General features: G+C 44.6%; 1 protein-coding gene and 2 non-coding genes across 8 annotated transcripts in view; 1 reads left to right on the plus strand and 2 right to left on the minus strand.

Moving 5' to 3' along the window:
* Positions 1-4,819: 4,819 nt before the first annotated feature.
* On the plus strand, positions 4,820-4,891 carry trnap-agg (transfer RNA proline (anticodon AGG)). The gene has a single exon. It is a non-coding gene; the product is annotated as a tRNA-Pro (tRNA).
* Positions 4,892-5,034: 143 nt separating this feature from the next.
* On the minus strand, positions 5,035-5,106 carry trnap-cgg (transfer RNA proline (anticodon CGG)). Its single transcript has one exon. It is a non-coding gene; the product is annotated as a tRNA-Pro (tRNA).
* Positions 5,107-14,307: 9,201 nt separating this feature from the next.
* The window catches only part of LOC144598708 (uncharacterized), a 62,278-nt gene continuing 56,629 nt past the window's right edge, over positions 14,308-19,956 (minus strand). For all 6 annotated transcript variants that reach the window (XM_078409025.1, XM_078409029.1, XM_078409027.1 and 3 more), the window contains 2 exons: positions 18,633-19,454; positions 14,308-17,601 (listed from right to left, as the gene is read on the minus strand). In XM_078409025.1, coding sequence (XP_078265151.1) covers positions 17,575-17,601; positions 18,633-19,454 — 849 coding nt within the window. In that variant the 3' untranslated portion in view covers positions 14,308-17,574. The remainder of the gene's footprint in view (positions 17,602-18,632; positions 19,455-19,956) is intronic.

Here is a 19,956-nt window from a genome sequence, read left to right on the forward strand (position 1 = left end):
ACCTATCTACAGATAGATGGCCATTTTACTCAAATTCTTAGAAAGGTAAAAGACTACCCAACAAAGATTATAGAAAACCACATAAATCAACTGTACAGCGAGTCACAGTTTCAGCGCACCTTGCCTGGTACTACCGGCTACAGGATCATAAATGAAAATGTTGACAATCCCTCTCCCCACCACAGACTGCTCGACTTGCTGCGTTCCTCCAGCAGATTGTTTGTGGCAATTGATAGGATGACACTTAAACTAGTGACATATCTTCTTCGTAAAAATGTCCTGTAAAGAGGTTGAGTGCCTGTCTTCATTACTAAGCATAAATACATACACTCAACCGTGAATCTGCTGCTTCCAGTAGCAGCTTACAGCATGAAAAATGGGGCAAAAATAGTTATCACTGCCCTGTTGCCAAAACAGAAGCTATCAACAAGAATGTAGTGATGATAAGTGAGATATAATCTTTAAATTTAAAATGTATCTAAATAAGATTTATCTATCAGATATATTATGTATTGTCAAATCCTCGTAGACAAAGTAATTAAAATATAAGGCCTACAATCAGAATTAATTTATTTATAATTGATCAGCCAACTGACACATCAGAAATTAACAGTTACATTTTAAACTTGAGCCAAACTTTTAAACAAAATACTTTAAACTTTGTCCAATGTCAATATAGCAAAATTAACAAAATGCTGGAATCAGTCACTGGAATTATGTTAACCGCACAAAGCCTGATTCTATGAATGGAAAATTGTACCTGATGAATTAATACAGTTTTTTGAAGATGTAACTACAAGCCAGAGAAAGGACTATTCGATATGGTGCATCTAGAATTTCAAAATGCTACTTGTAAGGCACCACACAAAGGGATGTTAGATAAAATAAGGGGCTCGCTAACCCTGGCAGATGCATTTGGCAACATATGAATGCCAGAGTTGCTGAACCAAAATGGAAGTGAGTGATTCAGTTAGTTAATTCATGTGGCGTAGTGATTAATTATTGTAGGACTGGTGATAGGATTAATATGAAGACAATGGTGTTTTCAGCGTGACAGACTGTGATTCTTGGGATACCACAGGGACTAGTATCATGCCACAGCTATTTTATTAAGAAGATTCAACTTACTGATAAAGTGAAGCCAGGGGGAAAACTGATCGATGAGGGGTACTTTGAGAGCTTGTAATGGATTGTGTAATGGGCTGTGCAAAGGGCTTGCAATGGTTACAGGCAGATGGAGAATATTGTGGAAAAATGTGAAGTTATACATTTCGGTAGGAAGAATAGGCACAGCCAGCAATCAAGAAAGCAAATGGTCTGTTGGTCTGTACCATAGAAACATAGAAAATAGGTGCAGGAGTAGGCCATTCGGCCCTTCGTGCCAGCCTTCGAGCCTTCAATATGTTCAAAACGCCGCTGCTAGAGTCTTAACAAAAGCTAAAGAATTTGAACACATTACGCCAATTCTCAGATCTCTACACTGGCTACCAGTCTGTCAGAGAATCAAATTCAAAGTACTCCTAATTGTCTACATATCACTTAATGGTCTTGGACCAAAATACATATCAGACCTTCTCTCACCTTGCATTCCAGCTAGGCCCCTTAGGTCAGCTGGGACCAGTCTATTAAACACTCCAAGAGTAAAAACAAAACACTGTGAAGCAGCTTTTAGTCACTCTGCTTCGTGCATCTGGAATAAACTCCCCGAAGAACTCAAACAGGCCTAAACTCTAAATATATTCAAAACTAGGCTTAAAACCTTCATGTTCTGCAGTGTATATGACTAGCACTTTGATTCTTGCTGCTCTATATATCTTACTTTTGGTCTATTCTTATTACTTTTTATATCTTATTACTTTTTATCAAATTTTATTACTCTATTGTTCGCTCGTGTGTCAGACGACGTTAGCTCGCTGTTGGCTTCTGTCGTCGTCCAACATGTTGACAGAATTGGTCGCCCGACGCGTCACAGAGTGCATTGTGTTGCAACTAAACCGTTGATTCATCACAGTAACTCAAGGGATGGATGGAGACAGATGGATGGAGATTGCAGATGCTCGAATCCTGAGAAAATTACAAAGTACGAGAGGAACCAGGTGGGTCAGGCAGCATCCGTGGAGGGAATGGACAGCTGACATTTCGGGTCAGGACCTTTCTTCAGACTGATGGAATAGAGGAAGAGAGCTGGGAAAGAGAGGTGAGGGCTGGGCAAAGTCTGGCAGATAATAGGTGGATGTGTAGAGTAAGTGACAAGGGCTAGAGGAGAAAAGAGACAAAAGGGTGTTGAATAAGGAGAGAAGTGGAGGAATGAAATACAAGCCAAAGGAGTGGAAGTGGTGAAGAGGAAGGAAAGGGGGGGAATAAAAACATTTGGAATTCGGAGTGGGAGATTAGAGTATGGAGGAGGGGAAAGGAACATTTTGACGTGGGGATGGGAGATGGTTCAGGAAAATGTGTGCACACTGGAGTTTGTGATGGGGAAGATTGGTAAGGGGGGGTATTACCTAATTCAATGGGGTCAAGGAAAGAGTGTTCACGTCACGGCTCTGTTTCCACAAAAATTTCCACCATTACGCACAAGAAGCGCAAGACGCTATTGTATGCAGATGCCGAGAAGTATGTTCAGCTCTGGCTAAACAATTTCTAATCTTGTGATGTGGACTCGATAAGAAGACCTATTTCAATGTTCATACTGTTGGGTTGTAAGCTACCCAAGCGGAAGAAGCAGAGAGCAGGTCCCTTGTGATATGCAGTGGTAACCAACATGGTCTGACACAGGGAGCTGACTGTAAAAGGATAATAATGGAGTGATCTGACATTTCGTTGTCAGATCTGACATTTAGTTAGAGGTTTATGATAGTGTGATTTTTTGGTGGTTGGCGTTCTTGTCAGATTGTTTTTTAAGCGAATTTTGCATTTGTAAATACTTGTCATTGCAATGAAGCTCATCTTGTAAACAAATAAAACCACAGTCTGACTGGAGAGTAGGTTTGCTAACTGTCCTGTATTAGCCGGGACATCCTGTATTTTGGGCTAAATTTGTTTGTCCCGTACGGGACCACCCTTGTCCCGTATTAGGCCCGGGGGGGGCGCTGTAGGCCCGGACACTTTAGGCTAATGGAGTGTGTTCAGGGAGCGAGGCCGAGTGTGTTCGTCTAACAGAGATTGCGTAGCAACCCGGCTCCCGCCATTGGTGGAGCGGGTGCACGTGGCCGCTGGCTGGGTGAAGTCACGTGGGGCACTGGCGGTGATGTTACCTTGTACCCTATTTGGGAGTTAGAAAGTTGGCAACCCTACTGGAGAGGCACAGAGAAACACAACCTCGCGAAAGTGCAAACTGGAGAGAGTAAATGCAAGGATAAAGAAAGTGGACGATTTAAAGCCAGCAGCACATTGTGATAATCAATAATAAGTGAGAATTGCTATGATCAACGGAAGGATATAGGTGGAGACAGGAAGATAGAGGGAGAACTGGAAAGGGGGAGGGGAAGAGAGGGACAGAGGAACTATCTAAAGTTGGAGAAGTCAATGTTCATACCGCTGGGCTGCAAGCTGCCCAAGCGAAATATGAGGTGCTGTTCCTCCAATTTCCGATGGGCCTCACTATGGCACTGGAGGAGGCCCATGACAGAAAGGTCAGACTGAGAGTGGGAGGGGGAGTTGAAGTGCTCAGCCACCGGGAGATCAGGTTGGTTAAGGCGGACTGAGCGAAGGTGTTGAGCGAAACGATCGCCGAGCCTGCGTTTGGTTTCGCCGATGTACATCTGGAGCAGCGGATACAATAGATGAGGTTGGAGGAGGTGCAGGTAAACCTCTGTCTCACCTGGAAAGACTGTTTGGGTTCTTGGATGGAGTTGAGGGGGGAGGTAAAGGGACAGGTGTTGCATCACCTGCAGTTGCAGGGGAAAGTGCCCGGGGATGGGGTGGTTTGGGTAGGAAGGGACGGGTGGACCAAGTAGTTACGGAGGGAACATTGACTTCTCCAACTTTAGATAGTTCCTGTGTCCTTCTCTTCCCCTCGCCCTTCCCAGTTCTCCCTCTATCTTCCTGTCTCCACCTATATCCTTCCTTTGTCCCGCCCCCCTGACATCAGTCTGAAGAAGGGTTTCAACCAGAAACGTCACCCATTCTTTCTCTCCTGAGATGCTGCCTGACCTGCTGAGTTATTCCAGCATTTTGTGAAATACCTTTGATTTGTACCAGCATCTGCAGTTATTTTCTTACATTGCTCTGATCAATGTTTGCAATACTAGAGATGCCATTAAGCTGGAAAGGGTACAAAGATTTAAGAGGATGTTGCTAGGTCTTGAGGGCCTGAGCTACGGGGAGAGATTGAGTAGGCTAGGACTTTATCCCATGGAGTGCAGGAGGCTGAGGGGTGATCTTATAGAGGTGTATTAAATTGAGGGGGACAGGGTGAATGCACAGTCTTTTGTCCAGAGTCAAGAACCAGAGGACTTAGGTTTAAGATGAGAGGGGAAAGATTTACTATGAACCTGAGGAACAACATTTTCACACAGAGGGTGGTGGGTGCATGTAAAAGGCTGGGGGTAGTTGAGGCAGGTACTATAACAATATTTAAAAGACATTTGTACAGGTACATGGATAGGAAAGGATTAGATATGGTTATATGCAATTAACTTAGAAGGGGTATATTTGTTGGTTTGGGCAGGTTTGGCCGTAGGGCCTGTTTCCATGCTGCGTGCAGCTTTCAATGACCCTGCTTCTGCCGCGTCCCGGGACCGGGGCTGCCATTTACCGGCTGTGCAGCTACAGCAGACCGGGCTCTCTAAGCCGCGGCGCGCTGGTCCCGCTGTGTGGCTCGTTGGTCTAGGGGTATGATTCTCGCTTAGGGTGCGAGAGGTCCCGGGTTCAAATCCCGGACGAGCCCCGTTTTGTATCAGGTTGAGTCCAGACAACTTTTTAATGCGTTCTCTTAAAAAAAAGGAGCGATCAATGCAGAGAAGAGTGGGCGACGGGTTGTGGGGAACATATATATCAATCGTCTTGAAAAATAGCTTCCAAAATAAAATCGGGCTCGTCCGGGATTTGAACCCGGGACCTCTCGCACCCGAAGCGAGAATCATACCCCTAGACCAACGAGCCAGCTGCCATCTTAAGCAGCACTGAGCCCTTTCTCCAGCTGCGTCGCCTCACGCCGTCGCCTCCCACGTCTGTTTATTTGTTCTGAGGCCGACCGGAGCCCGAGTGCGGACCACAGATCTCATTCTCCGCACTCTGCGGGCGGCCTGAGGGCAACGGGAGCCCGATCCCATCCCATCCCGGCCCCGGGGTCCGGTGGCGCCGCGCCGTGCCCTCTCCGCGACACCCCGAGGCGCTCGGCGGTATTGCAGGCCAGGCTCAGCACCGCCGCCAGCCGGAGACATGCGGAACAGCGGCACTCCGGCGCCGCCCGGTGGCCGAGCCTATTATGGCAGATGCCATACTGCAGACTTTTGGCAGCACAACGTTGCAATCTATGCGACATTTCAAGAGGTTTTATTGCCATTTGCTTGCGAAACATAACAATTAAATTTCTTACTTGCAACAGCGCAATAGATATGTAAATGTAGTACTATGCGAAATCCATAATAAACAACAAAAGTTCAGTACATATAAAAAAACAAATAAACAAATTAAAATAGTGCACAGTAAAAAATAATGCTCCAAAGGGGGGGTGGGGGAGGGGGAGAGGGGAGTCAGTCTATCCCACGACAGTAGGGGGAGCAGTGGAACAGTTTGATAGCCACAGGGAAAAAGGATCTCCTGTGGCGTTCTATGCTGCATCTTGGTGGAGCCAGTCTGTTGCTGAAGGTACTCCTCAGGTTGACCAATGAGTCATGGAGGGGGTGAGCTGTATTGTCCAAGATGCTCTGCAGTTTGAGGAGCATCCTCCCTTCCAAGTAGGGTTGCCAACTTCCTCACTCCCAAATACGGGACAAGGTGACCTCACCTAGCCAGCGGCCACGTGCTCCTGCTCCACCAATGGCGGCCGCCCGGGCCGGGAGGTGGGTTGCCACGCAATCTCCGGATTCCGGGTGCAGGGGGTTTGGAACCGTCCGGGCCACGTTCGAATTATGCCATCAGTGGACGGTGCATAGCCTGAAGGACGCAAAATGAGCATGCGAAAGCAAACACCCAGCGATTTTCTAAAACAAATCATAGGGTGGCCAGTGGTGGTTAAACTGAACTCGGGTGTGGGTTACCAAGGTGTTGTAGCTTGTTTGGATGCATATATGAACATAGCACTGGAACAGACAGAAGAATATGTAATAGGTCAGCTTAAGAACAAATATGGAGATAGACAATAGACAATAGATGCAGGAGTAGGCCATTCGGCCCTTCGAGCCAGCACCACCATTCAATGTGATCATGGCTGATCATTCTCAATCAGTACCCCGTTCCTGTCTTCTCCCCATACCCTCTGACTCCACTATCCTTAAGAGCTCTATCTAGTTCTCTCTTGAATGCATTCAGAGACTTGGCCTCCACTGCCTTCTGAGGCAGTGAATTCCACAGATTTACAACTCTCTGACTGAAAAAGATTTTCCTCATCTCCTTTCGAAATGGCCTACCCCTTATTCTTAAACTGTGGCCCCTGGTTCTGGACTCCCCCAACATTGGGAACATGTTTCCTGCCTCTAACGTGTCCAACCCCTTAATAATCTTATATGTTTCGATAAGATCCCCTCTCATCCTTCTAAATTCCAGTGTATACAAGCCTAGCCGCTCCAGCCTTTTAACATGCGGCAGTCCCACCATTCCGGGAATTAACCTAGTAAACCTATGCTGCACGCCCTCAATAGCAAGAATATCCTTCCTCAAATTTGGAGACCAAAACTGCACACAGTACTCCAGGTGCGGTCTCACTAGGGCCCTATACAACTGCAGAAGGACCTCTTTGCTCCTATACTCAACTCCTCTTGTTATGAAGGCCAACATTCCATTGGCCTTCTTCACTGCCTGCTGTACCTGCATGCTTCCTTTCAGTGACTGATGCACTAGGACACCCAGATCTCGTTGTTCGCCCTCTTTTCCTAACTTGACACCATTCAGACAATAATCTGCCTTCTTATTCTTACCACCAAAGTGGATAACCTCACACTTAACCACATTAAACTGCGTCTGCCATGCATTCGCCCACTCACACAACCTGTCCAAATCACCCTGCAACCTCATAGCATCTTCCTCACAGCTCACACTACCACCCAGCTTTGTATCATCTGCAAATTTGCTAATGATGCATTTATTCAAGGCAACAACGTGTTGTACATCAGCACACAAAGAGAAGACTTTAGATTATGTTGTAGACTGAAGATTGATTTTTGATATGAAAGGCATAATTTTTTTAATGTAACAAAACATTTCTTTAACTCTTTTGAAAATTTCGTTTTCTACACTGTAAACTGTACACGGTTTCTCGATAAAGAATGATTTAATCCATATCTTGGTATGGTTTACCAGATAATGACTGTGATGTATGTGTCAAACGTGATGTCTTATTCTGACTTGTACTGGCCTATTTTGGAAGTATTGTATACAATTAAAGGAACATGCATGTTTGGATAGAAGCCAATATATTGCTGAAAACATTGTGAATAAAGGACTTGATGTACTTGTTAAAAAATCCTCCGTTAGACCTAGACTGTCCGGAGCTAAAATGTCAGAAACCTAGAGTGTCGGGACATACAGCATCGGGCCTGCAGTGTCAGGGCCTACAGCGTCGGGGCCTACAGCGTTGGGGCCTACAGCATCGGGAACTACAGCGTCTGGGCCTACAGTGACTGGGCCTGCAGCGCCCCCCCTGGGCCTAATACGGAACAAGGGCGGTCCCGTATGGGACAAAACAATTTAGCCCAAAATACGGGATGTCCCAACAAATACAGGACAGTTGGCAATCCTACCTCCAAGACCACCTCCCATGAATCCAACTCCACCCCCAGGACGGAGCCAACCTTCCTGATGAGCTTGTTGATTCTGTTGCCGTCCGCAGCCTTCACCCTGCTACCCCAGCACACGACAGCGAAGAAGATGGCATGGCCACCACCAATCAATAAAACATCTGCAGCAACTTACTGCAAACGTTAAAAGAGCAGAGCCTCCTCAGAAAGTACAGACAGATCTGTCCCTTCTTGTAACGGGGCCTCAGATTTCCTGGACCAGTCCAGTTTACTGTCCAGGTAAACTCCAAAGTACTTGTACTCCTTGAGAAACTGCTCATCCACACCATTGATGGAGACAGGGGACAAGGGTGTTCCTCTCCTCCCAACGTCCACCACTAACTCCTTAGTCGTGTCGGTGTTGAGCTGCAGGTGATTCAGCCCACACCACTCAACAAAGTCGTTGACTACACCTCTGTATTCAGCTTCCTTCCCCTCACTGATGCAGCTCACAATTGCAGTCATCCAAAAATTTCTGCAGGTGGCCTTTGCAGTTGATGTAATCAATATTCAAATCTAATGTGTTTGGGGTTTTTTTATTTACAGTTTTAACTTTTTACCTATCGTGCTACTCATTTAAATTTACCATTTCAAAGTAAATTTTGGAATCTAGCGCATGTTTTAATGCAAATATAATTGAACAGATTCTCTATAATCCACCTGCATCTTCGCCGCTGTGACACGTACCCCCAACAGGTGGCATCTCCATCCCCAGCGGTTGTATCTGAGGTCCGAGGCGTAGATGGTGAACAGGAAGGGAGAGAGGACCGACCCCTGTGTTGCTCACCACCATGTCCGAGACACAGTTCTGTAGCCTGACATATTGAGGTCGTCCAGTCAGGTAGTTGGTGATCCAGGACACAAATGGAGCATCCACCCGCATCTTCGTCAGTTTGGATGGATGGTGTTAAAAGCACTGGAGAAGTATAAAAACATAACTGTCACAGTGCTTCCCAGCTTATCCAGGTGAGCATTGGAACGATGAAGCAGGTGGATGATGGCGTCCTCCAACCCCACCTCTGTTTGGTAAGCGAACTGCAGAGGGTCCAGGTAGGGTTTAGCCAGGGGTCGCAGGTGAGTGAGCACCAGCCTCTAGTTACTCTCGCAATTTGTAAGTTACTCTGCAATTTGTGTAATTTTGTGTATTAACCAACATCTGTAGTTCTTTGTTTCTATACTAAAAATATCACCATAAGTTTCCCCTGGGAAGTTCATTTTTGTGGCAGTGGTTATGTGGCCAGGAAAGCCCTGCCTGAGAGAAGCAGATTCAGTAAGCAGGGGAGTCAGATAAACTGGTGAAGGAAAGTGGAAGTTCCCTCCAGCCGTCCGTAAGCAATGTAACGGGAGCCTCACCCGGGCCGTTTCCTCATCGCTGTGGCACGTACCCCAAACAGGTGGCATCTGCATCCCCACTGGTGCATGTCAGCACAAGTACCACCAACAGTACATTTGCCCACACACACCCTCACCGCCTGATGTGGGCGCATGGTCCTGCCACTGCGGGAGGATACCTGGTTGCAAAGCACCGCGAGTGCAGAGTTCTCCATCCAACACGTGCAGCCATGCAAACCCTTACCCCAAAACCATAGAGACGTACAGCATGGAGGCATGCCCTTCGGCCCAACTCACCAATGTCGACCTAGATGCCCCATCTACATTGCCGGAGATGCGATTGTTTTCCGGATCGTATCTCTGGTCGCTCTGCGGCCTAACATCGTGGAGCTGGAGGCCTTGCTCGGGACTGACTTTGAGCCCCACCGTGGGGGTGTGGACTTACCATCAGAGCGTGCAATCCCTTGCCTGGGATCGACGCCTGCGGACTTCAACATTGAGGAGCTCGCAGTCTTGGGTTGAGATCGATATTGGAAAGCTCAAAAGCCGCACGAGTTTCGACTAGATCGCCCGGCGCGGGGGAGCTGAGATTCCCCCCCGATGCAGGAGTTTGATCGCCTCGATGAGGAAGGCCGACCGCCAGCTACGGGAGTCAAGATCGTCCCGTCAACAGAAGGTTCGAGGCCCCGACCGCTGAAGGCCAAAGAATGGAAGAGATTTAATTTTTTCGCCTTCCATCATAGTGAGGAATGTGGAGGAGTCACTGTGGTGGATGTTCATGTTAATATGTATATTTTGTGTGTTCTGTTGCTTTTTATTGGTATGACTGTATGGCAAATGAAATTCCTCATATATTGCTAATAAAGTATGATTATGTTGATTATGATTATGATTAGTCCCACCTGCCCACTTTTGGTCCATATCCTTTTTTTAATCAACTTTGGACGTGAATCATACAAAATGGGGCCGGAAACATGGGGACTCTTGTGTAGTCTCAGTGTAATCTACTATTCCTACACTCTTGTACTTAAGTGTGATTGTGCCTATGTGTAGTAATATTTTACTGAACTGTATGTAAAATAGGAATTTTCACTGCACCTATTATTGTTTGTTTTTATAATGTGTGTGAGTATGTATATATAATATTTGTGTGTGTATATATATATATGTACATGTGTGCATGTGTATTTATACACACACTGCACTTTTTTTCTCATTTTTTATGTTGTTGACAGTGCACTATGTTCACATATTCCGTTGTAAGTAAGAATGATTTTGTTCTATCTGGGACAAATGAGAATAAAACACTCCTGACTTGTCTCTTGACTGGGTGCATGTTCCAATGAAATACTATTGCACCATTGATCCTTCCGAGAGCAGAAGTCAGTATTCAATTCAAAAGTGCATGGAAGGTGGGCAATTTGAAAAAAAAACTTGAAGTCAACTTGTTTCTACTTGAGAGGTTCTTCATGCAATTGGCCGATAAGCCCACAGGTTAAATCCACACCCAGGCTTGTTGAAGGAGCTACAGATGTTGGTTTACACTAAAGACAGACACAAAATGCTGAAGTAACTCAGCGGGATAGGCAGCATCTCTGAAGGGAAGGAATGGGTGACTTTTCAGGACGAGACCCTTCTTTTGTCGAATGCCTAGTTGCATAGGCCCAACACAGAATATCAATGAACAAAACCTGCTGCAAAATCACTGACCAGCAGATGGCAGTGCTGGGCTCTCCACGCTCCAATTGTTTTAGATGGAGCGATCAAGGTGAGAGCCCAGGCCTGAAGTGCAGGAACCTGGAATGAGTGCCGAGAAGATTCACGAGGATGTTGCCAGGACCCAAGGCCCTGAACTACAGGGAGAGGTTGGGTAGGCTATTTCCTGGAGCGCAGGTGGCTGAAGGGTGATAGTCGTAAAGAGTCACACAGCGCGGAAACAGGCTCTTCGGCCCAATATGCCTATGCCTACCAAGATGCCCCATCTACACTTGTCCCACCTACCTGCCTTTGGCCCATATCCCTCTAATCCTTTTCTATCCATATACCTGTTTAAATGTCTTTTAAATGTTATTTGCTATTTTAAGTGTTACATGTTATTTTAGTACTAGCCTCAACTATCTCGTTCCATACACCCACACTCTCTGTGTGAAAAGGTTGCCTCTCACATTACAATTAAATCTTTTGCTTCTTATCTTAAATCTATGTTCTCTGCTTCTTGATTCCCCTACTCTGGGTAAAAAACTCTGGGTGATCTTATCTCCCAGAGCTCCCCCTCTATTTAACCCAGACCCAAGCGCTTGCCTGCACCTCCATCTTCTACCTCAGGGATTCCAGACACCCAAGTTCAGACCCAACCTGGATTACAGTCTGCAGAAGGGTCTCGACCCGAAATTTCACCTATTTCGTTTCTTCAGAGATGGTGTCTGACCCGCTAAGTTACTCCAACTGTTTGTGTCTATCTTAGGCTTAGAAGGATATGGGTCAAATGCGGGCAATTAGAATTAGCTTAGATGGGGCATCTTGGTCGACATGGACCCAGTCCTAGCCTGCCCAACCTCTCCCTGTAGCCTAGGCAACATTCTCGTAAATCTCTGCCCAGTTTAATGGCATCTTTCCTATAGCAGGGCGACCAAAACTGACACAATACTCCAATGCCGCTTCATCAACGTCTTGTACAACTGTAACGTAACATCCAGACTTCTATACTCAATTGGAGGCACAAGAAACCAGACGTTGGACTCTTATGCAGAACACAAGGTGACGGAGTAACTCAGCGGGTCAGGCAGCGTCTCTGGAGAACATGGATAGGTCATGTTTCAGGTCGGAACTCTTCTTCAGACTCCATTCCCTGACTGATGAAGGCCAATATGCCAAAATCCTTTGTCACCAATCCTACAACGCCACTTTCAGGGAACTATGTATAAGTATAAAGTACCTTTATTACTTTATTATGACAGAATTACGTTACCCACAGTCAACAATGAGAGGCAATAAAAAAGAAAGCAATAAAACACACAATCACAATAAACAATATAAAACAAAAAACATCCATCACAGTGAGTCTGCTCCAGTCACCTCCTCACTGTGATGGAAGACCAGAATGTCTTCTCTCTTCCCTGCCGTCTGTAGAATGTACTCCCAGATCCCTCTGCTCTACAACACTCCCCAGGGCTCTGCCATCTTGAGATATTATTTTGTATTTTTCAATTATGTCTCAGTTACTCATCATGATGTAAATTAATGAAACAAACTGACTCATTTTTAATCGCGATTTCCTTTAATAATCTTGCAGTAATGTTCCAGTCCTTTTCAAAAGAGAGATCAAAATATGGAAACCATCTTCTTCAGCCCTAATTGTTGACTCGAACTGGCATGTAAAAACATGGCACACTGGGTCCAGCGTTACAACTGTCATGTAAAAGCAGGACACACTGGATCAAGTATTTACACAATTTGCATGTAGCTGGGGCATTGAGTAGAAGAGAGTATAAGAGACAGGAAGTCATGATGCAGCTATATAGGAGTTTGGCCAGGCTGCATTTGCAGTGTTGGTCGCCCCATTGCTGGATGGATGTGGAGGCTTTGGAAAGGGTGCCGAGAAGATTTATCAGAATGTTGCCTGGCTTAGCTACAAGGAAGGTTGGTTATCTCTGGAACACCAGAGGTTATGGGAAGACCTGACAGAAATATATAAAATTATGAGAGGCACTGATAGGGCATACAGTTGGAACCTTTTTTCCCGGATGTAAAAATGAAGTACTACTAGGCAAAGCTTTAAGGTGAGAGGGGCAACGTTTAGTGGAGATGTGCAGGGCTAGTTATTTTTTTAAATTTTTATTTATAAATTCATTCTCTTTATTTATTTGCTTGTCTATCTATTATTAATTTTACACAGAGGGTGGTGGGTACCTGGGATGTGCTGCCGGGGATAATGATTGAGGCAGATATGATAGCGGCATTTAAGGGACTTTTGATAGGAGCGTGGACATGCAGGGAATATGGATTATATGCAAGTAGATAAAGCATCGTGATCGGCACGAAGGGCCTGTTCTTGAGCTGTACTGCTCTATGTTCGATGGTACACTGGATCCAGTGTTGTCCACCTGACACAGAGAACAAGGCACACTGGATCCAGTGTTGTACAACTCAATGTTAAGCAACAGATCTTCCCTGTTGCAATTTGCAACAGTTGGAGTCCTGCCTCAAAAAGCAAACTCTTCCTCAGAAGGAGACGGTTGCCAATTGCATAACAGAACATGTAGAAATGATTGGAGGGCGGAAATTGCCAAACGCAGAGGAAGTTGGGTGGCAACACTAAAACAGCAACCTGTGAACTCACCAGTTTCAATTAGACCCAGTATTCTATTAAAAATTATAGGCATCAGAAAGTGGTGGTTTCAAATTCCACATCATCTACCTTACTCCACAACAATGGGAGATAACACCAACAGTTTATGATACCTGCAAATTTTATTAAAACATTGGATCTACTTTAAAGTACTTTCCAAGTGAAATGTCTTAGTATCAACAGTGCGACAACTTGCCTACATTTGTGGTCATATTTGTAAAGTTAGGGGAAAGCCAAACAAAGTACATTTTCTGCTAAGATATATATACACAGGAACACCACAAATTTTCCGGCAATTGATGGTCCAGCACCTTCTTTAAACCAAACAAAATTACGAGAACATTGCGTGTACGTCTTTTGGGACGTGTGCCGCTGTACTGAAAGTGTTAATTGTTTACTTCTTTGTTCATTGTTAATTCTTTATTTATGTTTCTAGCAGTCCATGGTGCTTTAGAGACATGGGGGCGGTGTAATTAGTGTGTCAGAGGTGTATTGTTGAATTATTATTAAGTGACCTCTGTTGGTCTCGCAAGACTCTGGAACCAAGGATGCCAAAAAAAAAAATCAAAGGTGTACCTGTATGTCATTGTAGAATGGAAGAAACTTTTTATTTAAAGAAAGGTCGATAGCTAGTTTCATATTTTCATAAACGCTTTTATTGAGTTAAAAGCGTACAAAATGAGCAGTTGTCTTAAATGTTATCAAAATAGAAAGTACACACTTTCTGCATGCATCTCATTCCACGAAAGTTCCACGTACAGCAGAAACACTTTATATAAATCTATGACTTGAAACTCTTATACAATACAGTATTAAGTACAAAGTAATGCAATAATTTGTGCAGTAAGAAATCTCATCTTGTGACTGCGAATCACCATTTCACAAAAAGCACTCCAACTTGAATAAAAGGACATTTGACATATAATATGCATTTTGTTAGACTAGGATACAAGGATGGTAGTCATATATTTCAAAATATTTCCATTAACCAGCCACTGCAGCAGTAATCTAATAACACCAACATCCCTCTAATGCTAGAAAGTACACCCTTCACAGGGAACATCTCATTAACAACATCCTATTTAAGTAACAAAGGAAAGAGTGCCTCCTTTTATTTGGTGAAAATGCATAATTAGTTGTGCATGATTCCCCATTCTACTTTTCCAAGATGCCTTGTAAATGTGCGAATTGCCAAGGCGATTTTATACAATTTTTAGATCAATTTAGGCTCTCGGACGAAACGCAGGTTTGCAGTTCCTGCTTGCAATTCATTGTGACACATTGCAAAACAAAATGCACCCACACTCTAGTGAATTTAGAATTGCTAGTTTTCTGTGACTTAAACAGTTATCCAGCTATTTTGAAACTTTGGGGGACTTTAAACCTTTCATACAGGTAGAGTTGTCATTCCTTCTTCATACTTACCATTACTGATAACAAACTCAGAGAATCTAGTTTGGAAAGGTAAACAATCTGGATTTACATTTTAAACACTGTCCAACATAATAAAAATAAAACACCTTCTGATGTAGAGGAGGTTAATTCATGAAAGGTGAAACTGGTTAATTGGTTGAAGTTACAATAAGTCTCAATAATAATAATGCACATTACTTTAGACACTGATGTAAAAAGTTGAATCTTCAAGAGGAATAATACCATGTGAAAGGGGCAAACTCTGATGATAAATGTATCTCCACTGAAACACTGGAATAAGTTCTAATCTCAGTCTTTGGCATTAATACTGCAACCCAGGCAGTTTTACTGCCTTCCTAGTAACAGAATTACCAGACTTTTCAGCAGTTTTGCATTTCTGCAGCTTATTTCTAAATTCACATTGAGGATTGGCCAGTATATCATAACAGTATTGATGCAGGGGGAGATCACCATTCTGTAAAGCCGCTACATTGCTTTGTAATAATTCAGCTTGCATTTGCTAATTTATTTTACTGGCTTCACAAATATCTCATCTCCCCACTTCAGGATTTAAAAAAAGTTATTCACAAGAGATGGGACTGCCACACACTCCCTGTGTTCTGCACAACAGAAAAGATCAGAGGTTGGCAATGGTGAACTGTTGGTGGATATCTTGCACGCTTGGCCACTGCGACAGCACTTACACAAGAAAATGTCTGGGTAGGAGTTCCAGATTGTGATCACTTGAAGCAAAGAGCAAATGTGAAGTTTAAAGATGCTAGTTACGTCCGGGTTTTGTGAAGGCAATTTTTCATAATCAGCAGAGCACGTCCCATCATGAACCCTGTAAAGGAAATGGTGAACCAACAGAGACATAGAGCAATGTTAAATGGAGGCAGCTTCATGCCAGGGAGGGAGTGGAGATCAACATGTCCATTGTGGCGTTAGAACACAACACGTGGCACCAAGAGTTCATGTGTAGGCTGGATTTTGGAACAAGCACAATGGAAAGGGGCGGGTGTGCTGTGGGGAAGCTCGGAGACTGCACTACACATATAATCAATTGCAAGTCTTTCGTTATTTGAGAGAGAAAGTTTTGATGCAATGTTGTCAGGCCTTTCACCCAATTACAGAATTTCAAAAAGTGTTTAGAAAATACCAGGATGATCATTCTAAAGTTAGGTTGAACTTACTGTGTAGTTTTTCTTTTACACAAACAAACAAAGAACTAATTCATTAATCAAGTATAACCACATCATCATCCCAGTCATCTGTCAACATGCTCCGTCAGAAGATAATGAACTATTGAATGGCTCTGTTCAGTGGGAGAGGATCACAATTCTGCCATCTGACGTTAGGCTGACAACAAGACCCCAACGGGAATTATAATTATCAAAGAATTGAGCCCTCATTCAACCAACATTACCATGAATAACCTCATGAGTGCTCCTCTCCCTGTTTTTCCAGTGCAAGTGTAACAACTTATCAGGTTATCCTGGTGAAAGATGCATGTGTTATAGAGAGACTGAATCTTTGGCAGAACGAGTGAATGGAACAATATTTATGTCAAAATGATGCAGAGGTCTACTCATCCATTCAAAACAAAGACAACAACGAAAGGGAAATAACACCAACGTATATCGTGCAGAAAGCGTGAAGTTACATATTTAATTAACTCATTTTAATGATCACTTCCTAAATGCTGAATTTATGGACAAATACATTTTCTGGCTGAGAATGGAGGTAGTTTTGAACAACCATCTAAGTGGACTTTTGAAGCTTTGCTTTTAATATTAAGACATTTGAAGACATTAATCATATCAACGGAATATTTAGTAACTAATCCCTAGTCTTTGGCTCTCACTGGCTGGCTACCATTATGCCTGGTGGATAATCAGAGAGGTTGCCCATACCTCCACGGTCTCATTTGACCAACGAGGATGATCCAAGAGGGATTGAACAGAAAATACAAGTGTGAGAGAATTGAGGGCTCTCTCTTCCTAATGAGTTGCCATTGGGGTTCAGGCCAGGCACTTGTTGCTGTCGTGTCCGAGTCCCTAACAAATTCCAGGATCTGAAATGTCACCCTGTCCACTCCAAGTTAAAATAATTTGTCAACGTGCCAAGTTCAAAGAACCATAATTTAAACATGTTCTTGTGTTTAAAAAGGCATCTTCTCACTTTCACATGAAGTTAGAGCCAGCAGCCCCTGCATGTGTACACATCGCACACATTTACTTTCAGGAAAGGGCTGAGCAGTGTGTTTTGTGAGATGCTACTTCGGTGCGAGTTACTGCCTTGCTGAGGAAACGTGCAGACGCCCAGGACCCTGAGCCACCAGCAGAAGCATGGATGTACAGCTAGACTGATACAGCAATGCACACAAACCCTAGCAGATGAACACATGGAAAGTTCCGTAAGACACGAGTAATCCGTTTTCTTTCTCCTTTCACTGAGAAGGGCGACAAAGTAATTGATCTGCTGCGGAGCCCAGAAGTTCCCAGTAAATGCTGCCTCAGTTACATCTGTGGCACATCCTTATTAGTCAACTGTTCCAGAAGACTCCCCCTGAAAAATACAACAGGCAGCTGCATCAAATACTCACGAGACATGGAATCCCTCAGTGTTGTACAGATGCAAGGACGCATCACCCTGCCCAACAGCACTATGTACACTTGAAGATGGGCACTCATTTTAACATTGAACTTGCCTTTTTAGATTTATCCTGTTATGGAAGGGATAATCTTTCCAGTACAGAAAGCAGCTAAAGTCAAGTCAAGTCAAATTTATTTGTCACATACACATACACGATGTGCAGTGAAATGAAAGTGGCAATGCCTGCGGGTTGTGCACAAAAAGAATTACAGTTACAGCATATAAATAAAGTTAATAAGTTACTATTAGTGTCGACAAAAATTTAGTCTCTGGGGTTATAAAAGTTGACAGTCCTGATGGCCTGTGGGAAGAAGCTCCGTCTCATCCTCTCCGTTTTCACAGCGTGACAGCGGAGGCGTTTGTCTGATCGTAGCATCTGGAACAGTCCGTTACTGGGGTGGCAGGGGTCCCTCATGATCTTGCTTGCTCTGGATCTGCACCTCCTGATGTAGCACTGGGTTTAATGCTCACAAACACCACTCTGAGAATGTTACTAAGCTTGGCTTGGCTTGATAATTGAACGGGCTTCTCACAGGAGCTTCCTCCCTGTTGTGTCACTGAGCAGACAAGGGCTGTTGGACAGAGGGCAAGCAACACCCATTACCAGCTACATCTCATGGACATTTGGACAGAAATATGGACAGGGAGGGATAAGAGGAATATGGGACCAGCCCAGTATGGACAAGGTGGGCCGAAGGGCCTGTTTTCATGCTGTGTAGCTCTATGACTGTATAAGAAAACCTTTAGGGTCTAGCCTGCAACCATACAGTTATTCAGACTTCTGCTGATGATTTGAACTTGTTGAATGCCTTTTGGAATACCCCACCAGAAAAATACTTGTTTTCCGAAACTAAAAGATTCAGATTGCTTCTAGCAAAGATTCTCAGTGAGTTAAGAAACCAACCAATGCACATGTTGGATGGGACGGAGAACCTTGCACCTACCTCTGCATTGTCCACTTGCAGCTCCGTGTCCATCGCCTTTGCTTCCTCAACGTTCGGCTCTTGATGAGACACAGCAGAAACCGTCTCACTTGCCGCTGGGTTATGAGCAAAACTGTTGGAGGTCTCAGTGTCTTTGTCTATAGATTCTACAATCGCTTTTGGAGCGGTACCATTTTCCTCGAGTTTGTTAGGGACAGAACGTACTTCAGGCTCCTGGCTTTGAGGAGCCACAGGGTCACGGGGCATCTTCCGTGCTGGTTCCTCGGGTGAAAGGTCGATTGAGGAACCAGGTGAAGTGTGGACATCCCCCTCGGAGGATTGAGGTGAAGAGAGAGCCTCCCCCTCGACAGATTGAGGTGAAGAGAGAGCCTCCCCCTCGGCCAATTGAGCTGAAGGGCTTACCTCCCCCTTGGCCGAGGAGAGAGGTGAAGAGAGATTCTCCCTTTCAGCCGATTGAGGTGAAGAGTGGACATCCCCCTGGGTGGGGGAGCGAGGTGAATGACTTGCCACCCCCTTGGCCGATTGAGGTGAAGAATGGACATGACCCTCAGGCGAGGGGTGGGAAGGGCCCACCTCTCCCTCGGCCGAGGAGCGAAGTGAAGTGCCTGCCTCTCCCTCGGCCGAGGAGCAAGACTCCCCATTACTGATTTGAACTTCATCAGCGAATGCCTCATCGCTGGCGTCCTCTGCTGACGCACTGGGTTTGGTGTCTGCCGTCTGGGCTGCGTTGTCCGGTGGCTCCGGGCCGTCCACTTCGTCAGTCACCGACCTCCTGAATCGTCTGCTTGGCGGTCGGCGCTTCAGAGAAGGCCGAGCTCGAGTCTACAGGTCAAACCAAACCAAACAAGTCAAGTCAAGTTTATTTGTATAGCACATTTAAACACAACCCACGTTGACCAAAGTACTGTACATCAGTGCAGGTACTACAAAAGAACAAAGCAACCGGATCTGGGACAGGAAATTCCTCTACATTCAATGATGGGAATGAATGGGTTATTCAATGTTTATTGGCAGGGGGTCCTGATTCAAATCTCTGCCTCACATCCACTGGGGACGGGTGCAGATTCAGTCCCATTCCGGGAGAGAACTGGCTCGCAAGCAATTTCAGTAAGTTAGTTTGAAGAATAATTAGTATATTTAAATGTTAATTGAAAACCAATTAAATGCATTAAAACTATTTTCTCATATTTAACTTTAAGAACATTTTAACAATGTAATAATTTAAATTATTTTATAATTTCTGAATTCAGCAGGGAAACAGTCTGAAGAAGGGTCCTGGCCTGAAACATCACCTATCTATGTTCTTCAGAGATGCTGTCTGACC

Source organism: Rhinoraja longicauda, chromosome 12 (genome assembly GCF_053455715.1).
Source record: "Rhinoraja longicauda isolate Sanriku21f chromosome 12, sRhiLon1.1, whole genome shotgun sequence".
NCBI lineage: Eukaryota > Metazoa > Chordata > Chondrichthyes > Rajiformes > Arhynchobatidae > Rhinoraja > Rhinoraja longicauda.